The 6,000-nt window shown below is 44.8% G+C and overlaps 1 protein-coding gene across 1 annotated transcript in view; it reads left to right on the top strand.

The window, feature by feature from the left end:
* LOC128408986 (von Willebrand factor A domain-containing protein 7-like) overlaps positions 1 to 4,467 on the top strand; it is a 30,969-nt gene extending 26,502 nt beyond the window's left edge. Inside the window, exons 17-18 of the mRNA XM_053379107.1 lie at positions 621 to 740; positions 4,290 to 4,467. Coding sequence (XP_053235082.1) covers positions 621 to 729 — 109 coding nt within the window. The 3' untranslated portion in view covers positions 730 to 740; positions 4,290 to 4,467. The remainder of the gene's footprint in view (positions 1 to 620; positions 741 to 4,289) is intronic.
* The last annotated feature ends 1,533 nt before the right edge of the window (positions 4,468 to 6,000 follow it).

The following is a 6,000-nucleotide window of genomic DNA, read 5'->3' on the forward strand; positions in this document are numbered from 1 at the left end:
AAAACAATTTCCCCCCAAAATCATATACATACCAAAACACTAGACTTCCTGACTATCCTGTTGTATATTCCTTTTTTACAAATGAATGTACTCTTATTATTGTATATTTCATTACATTTTATCTAATACATTCCTATATCAATATGTGCTCTTAGTCTTATTTCTCTACTCAGTCTCACTCCAACGTCAATCAAATGCTAGCATAGATAGCGAACCTTTACTGTATTTTTGAACATGTTTTATATCTATCCCACTTTTCCATAAATTTTTGTTTTGAATGGCCTCTCAGGGTATTTGTCAACTGCGCCATTTCAGCAAATTCTTGTAGCTTGTAATGCCAGTCCGCTATTGTCGGGGCTTCTTGTTCCTTCCGCCCCTTTGCCACCAAAGTCCGAGCTGCGACCGTTGCATATAAGAATACCTCCCTAAAGGCCTTCGGGATGTCACTGCCAACAATGCTTGCTTTCTTTTCAACTAATGTTAACAATATTTCCCCATTGTTGTATATAGGGTGGGGGGTTTTTTTGCATATCGTGAGACCATGACCTCTGAATCACACGCCCATCAGAGCTTCCCTTCCTCTCATCTTTGGTTTATCGGCCTTGTGTCTTCTTTTGTAGGTCGAACTGCTGTTCTCCTTATGCAGAATTCCTGATCAGCGATGAAAACGGGAACACAAACACTTTTACTGTAGACTACAGACGACCCCGCCCTGCTTCCGCCTCATAAACCTACAACAGGTATAACACGCAGTAGCAGCAGCAACTCCAATGTTTGGGGCAATGTTCACTTCCTGTAACTGTAGGGATAGGGGACGAACCCAGCTCGGTTTGCATTTAAAGGCTTTCCTTTAAATTCACGCTTTCCGAAACAATGCACACAAAACTGAAAGACAGCTACCCGTCAGGATCCATACATGCCTGAATTTTGCAACGCAGTTCTCCAAACAAAAAATGTTGGCAGAAATGCATGTATTACAGTGGTACCTCAGGTTACAAATGCTTCAGGTTACAGACTCCGCTAACCCGGAAATAGTACCTCAGGTTAAGAACTTTACCTCAGGATGAGAACAGAAATCATGCAGTGACAGCACGGCGGCAGCGGGAGGCCCCCTTAGCTAAAGTGGTACCTCAGGTTAAGAACAGTTTCAGGTTAAGAACGGACCTCCAGAATGAATTAAGTTCTTAACTCCATCGTTCTGCCCGGACACTGAGGTCCAGTGCCGAGGGCCTTCTGGCGGTTCCCTTGCTACGAGAAGCCAAGTTACAGGGAACCAGGCAGAGGGCCTTCTCGGTAGTGGCACCCGCCCTGTGGAACGACCTCCCATCAGATGTCAAAGAGAAAAATAACTAGCAAACTTTTAGAAGACATCTGAAGGCAGCCCTGTTTAGGGAAGCTTTTAATGTTTAATAGGTTATTGTATTTTAGTGTTTTGTTGGAAGCCGCCCAGAGTGGCTGGGGAAACCCAGCCAGATGGGTGGGGTATAAATAATAAATTATTATTATTATTAACCAGAGGTACCACTGTATTAGAGGAAAGTGTATGGGGAAAGGATACATGCAAAACATTCAAAAATACATTTTATTAGGGGGAACTCTATATAATGTAAAAACTGCACACAAACATGCGCATTGTTAAATAGTGGGGAAGATGGACGAAGGACACAGCTCTGTTAGATTCATAGCTCTTTATTACAGCAGTTAGAATTGCTCCTGGAGTCAGACACAGTGCAGCCTAGCTTTCTGCTTTATATAATACTAAGTAACTTGTAACAGTAGGGACGTGGGTGGCACTGTGGGTTAAACCACAGAGCCTAGGACTTGCCGATCAGAAGGTCAGCGGTTCGAATCCCCACGACAGGGTGAGCTCCCGTTGCTCAGTCCCTGCTCCTGCCAACCTAGCAGTTCAAAAGCACATCAAAGTGCAAGTAGATAATAGGTACCGCTCCGGCGGGAAGGTAAACGGCGTTTCCGTGCGCTGCTCTGGTTCGCCAGAAGCGGCTTAGTCATGCTGGCACATGACCCAGAAGCTGTACGCCGGCTCCCTCGGCCAATAATGCGAGATGGGCGCCGCAACCCCAGAGTCGGCCACAACTGGACCTAATGGCCAGGGGTCCCTTTACCTTTAACTTGTAACAGTAACAACTCCCAACTAGCTAACCAATCAGAGAGCGACAGTTCTCGATCCTTCATTTGCATACTGGTGGCCCTGAGTGAGAACTGCAGCTAATCTTATTACATAACACGCGTATTAGGAGAAAAATGCACCAAATTGCTTCATGGATTCAATAATCATTCACAAATCACTGCAAAAATGTGGAGAACTTAATTTAAGACTGGGGGGAAATGAGAAAGAAGAAGAATGGACAGTTCTGTTCTTCCCTATTAGATTAGGTTGCAGCCAAGAACTAGGACTCGGTGGTTCTCAGTGAGAAGAATGGATCCCAATGGGACAGGAAAGGGACATCATCTGCTAGGCCTGCTCCCAAACTAGCTGTTTTCTTTGGAACTGAATCACCATTTGGACAGGGAAATAAGATAGCACAACTGCCAAAAGCATTGCACTGGACAGGAGTGGCCCAAGGGTTGGAGGTGATCTTTCAAACCTTTCTACCTAGCCCCGAGAGTGTAGGTGCAATAGACAAAATGTAAGTATTAAACAGGAGAATTCCTGGATGCTAAGATCCAGATTTGGGGCAAGCACTCTTTGGTGAGGGAACCCCAGCAGAGATTTGAAATCACTAAATGTACCGCGAGGTGAAGTGTGGAAATATAGGCTGTTAGACCAACTCACACGTTGAGATTCTCAGGTAGACAGAGGGAATACAGACATGTTTGCCTAGTCTCTCCCGAGGTGAACTAAACCTGGCAGGACAGCTTACTCTATGGTTTTAACCCCTTCATGCATTAATTAGAGTTAAGCATGTTGGTTATATGTTATCCCACAGACAGCACTCTCCAAAAGCCAGTCCCCACACTGGCCCTGCTTCGCTCCGTGCCTGCTTGCATGGGGCTGATGGGAAATGTAGTCCAAAACATCTGGAGAGCACTAGGTTGGCAAAGGCCCTTATAAAGCATCGTCAGCTTCTCCCTTAACTGACTCTTTAACTAGATATTTCCTTCACTGTGGCCACAACGTTACCGAATCAGCTCTTGTCATTTTTTGTACTCTGCCTATAGGACCTTTTAAGATCAATTTGTCCTTTAAAAAAGAAGTATTAAAAAATAACAGTTGCACTATTCAGGGGGGGGGGAAGAATGAAAGAGCGATTTCTGGTAGTGGAAGAAGTGGGAGCTCTGCTGAATTAGAATTGCTTCTGAATGAACATATGTTAAGAACCAGCCCTTGGGAGTGGGCTTTTGGGGAGTGTGATTTGAAATACAATTGCAGGTCTAAAATTGTGGTTTATTTACAGGTCTAGTTGCTGCTGAATGACAAACAGCACAGAGGTCGTGTGGTATAATGGCAACTGTGCTAAACTAAGACATGGGAAACTAGGGTTCAAATCCCTTTATATAAATATAATAATCATTAAAAAAAACATTAAAAGGAGTTAGTGAGGGAATACAGTGGTACCTCAGGTTACATACACTTCAGGTTACATACGCTTCAGGTTACAGACTCCACTAACCCAGAAATAGTGCTTCAGGTTAAGAACTTTGCTTCAGGATGAGAACAGAAATTGTGCTCCGGTGGCGCGGCAGCAGCAGGAGGCCCCATTAGCTAAAGTGGTACCTCAGGTTAAGAACAGTTTCTGGTTAAGAACAGACCTCCGGAACGAATTAAGTACTTAACCCGAGGTACCACTGTACAGGTCTAGTTGCTGCTGAATGACAGCAGAGAGGCCGTGTGGTATAATGGTGATTGTCCTAAACTAGGACTTGGGAAACTAGGGTTCAAATCCCTTTATATAAATATAATAATATTTTTTTTAAAAATCATTAAAAGGAGTTAGTGAGGGAATAACTCCAAACGCATAAGGAGTTAGCAGAGGAACAGGAGGACTGGGAGTCAGCCGAGTTGCTATCTTTTTCTCTTGACAGAAGCTGTGTGCCCATCTGACTGGCAGAAAATCAACAGAAGCAGCTTCTCCCATTGCTGCTTCTCTAGGTCAGAGTTCAAGCTGCACCTGCTGAACACCTGCCTTGAACTACGGAAGAAGCAAAGGACATATGTGGCACCCCTAAAGTCCTCCCTGGGTCTGGGGATTCGAGAGAGGGAGGGCATTGACAGATACCTGGTGCTTTTCATGCAGAACCTCTTCTTTTCTCTTTGTCTCTCCTAACAGCTGGACTGCATTATATGACTATCACAAAAGGCAATAAGCTTTGGAGAGTCACATTTCTGGTTTCGTGGTGCCATTTGAATCGGGAAGGAGATACTATCCAGATGTTCAACTGCCAAGTGGTGATCCAGCCACATTGGCAGCCTCCATTACACCCACAGCCAAATAAAACAAACTTCAGAAAGCACTTGTGCCTGTGTTTACACTCGCTGTTAAGAATAATGGGCATGTCTGCAGTCTATACTAACAAAGCATCCATCAGTTTGATGAGCCAGAATTTTGGGCCCATAGCATATACAGTGGTACCTCGGGTTACAGCTCTTCAGGTTACATACGCTTCAGGTTACAGACTCCGCTAACCCAGAAATAGTACCTCAGGTTAAGAACTTTATCTCAGGATGAGAACAGAAATCATGCAGTGGCAGAGCAGTGGCAGTGGGAGGCCCCATTAGTTAAAGTGGTACCTCAGGTTAAGAACAGTTTCAGGTTAAGAACGGACCTCCAGAACGAATTAAGTACTTAAGCCGAGGTAGCACTGTATCGGTCCCACCAAACGACCTATTTATTAAGCGTTCCTCCTGATTTACTTGCACAAAGCTTACAGGGAACTTAGATTGCATCTGGCGGCCTTCATCTTGAGTTGTTTACAGAGGTTATACAACAATAAGCACCCCGGTTTTCTTGCTGGGTGTTTACACCGTTTCTCATTAATCATTCCTCCCTCCCACGCTTTTCAAGGCTCCCCCCCTTCACTTTCCAAACCACGGAAAGTCTATCTCTCTTTTAAAAGTGGGTTTGTTGTGCTGGGGCAACAGAGCACTTTAATTGCATAAACTTTAATTTTCCACTATGTGCTTGCCTCTTGGACTGAGGGCTGATATTCTTGTGTGCACATATATATATCATGCTGATGTCAGAAGCACTAGCCAATCAGCATCATCCCACATCCACCTTCTTCTGCAAAATTACAGAACCATTCTTTGAAGAGCTCGGCCTTGGAGAGCAGGTGTGTGGAACCTCAAGCTCAGAGTACGTTTCCGAGCACAATTCAAAGTGCTGGTGCTGACCTTTAAAGCCCTAAACGTCCTCAGCCCACTATACCTGAAGGAGCATCTCCACCCCCATCGTTCTGCCTGGACGCTGAGGTCCAGCCTTCTGGCGGTTCCCTCAGTGCGAGAAGCAAAGCTACAGGGAACCAGGCAGAGGGCCTTCTTGGTAGTGGCACCCACCCTGTGGAACACCCTCCCACCAGATGTCAAAGAGATAAACAACTACCTGACATTTAGAAGACATCTGAAGGCAACCCTGTTCAGGGAAGTTTTTAATGTGTGACATTTTAATGTATTCTTAATCTTTGTTGGAAGCCGCCCAGAGTGGCTGCGGAAACCCAGCCAGATGGGCAGGGTACAAATAATAATGTATTAGTATTAGTATTAGTATTAGTATTAGTATTATTGGGGCCACCCTCAAGACCTTTCCCCAAGTCACACCCTCTGCCCAGCTTTAGCCTTTTCTGGCCCTGCGAGTGCATTTGCTAGGTTAAATAGTGCTCTTGAACCCTAATAATGCCTCTGGCTTGCCTAGGAGGAGGATGGGGGGGTAAAATTACATGTAGAAACTAACTACTGTAGAAAGTAGATTTCACATTTTTGCCCACTTTTGCCACAGGCATCTGATTCCCAAAAGGAAACACAGCACTCAAGGCAAATAAGGT

This window comes from Podarcis raffonei, chromosome 2, assembly GCF_027172205.1.
Source record: "Podarcis raffonei isolate rPodRaf1 chromosome 2, rPodRaf1.pri, whole genome shotgun sequence".
Taxonomy (NCBI): Eukaryota; Metazoa; Chordata; class Lepidosauria; order Squamata; family Lacertidae; genus Podarcis; species Podarcis raffonei.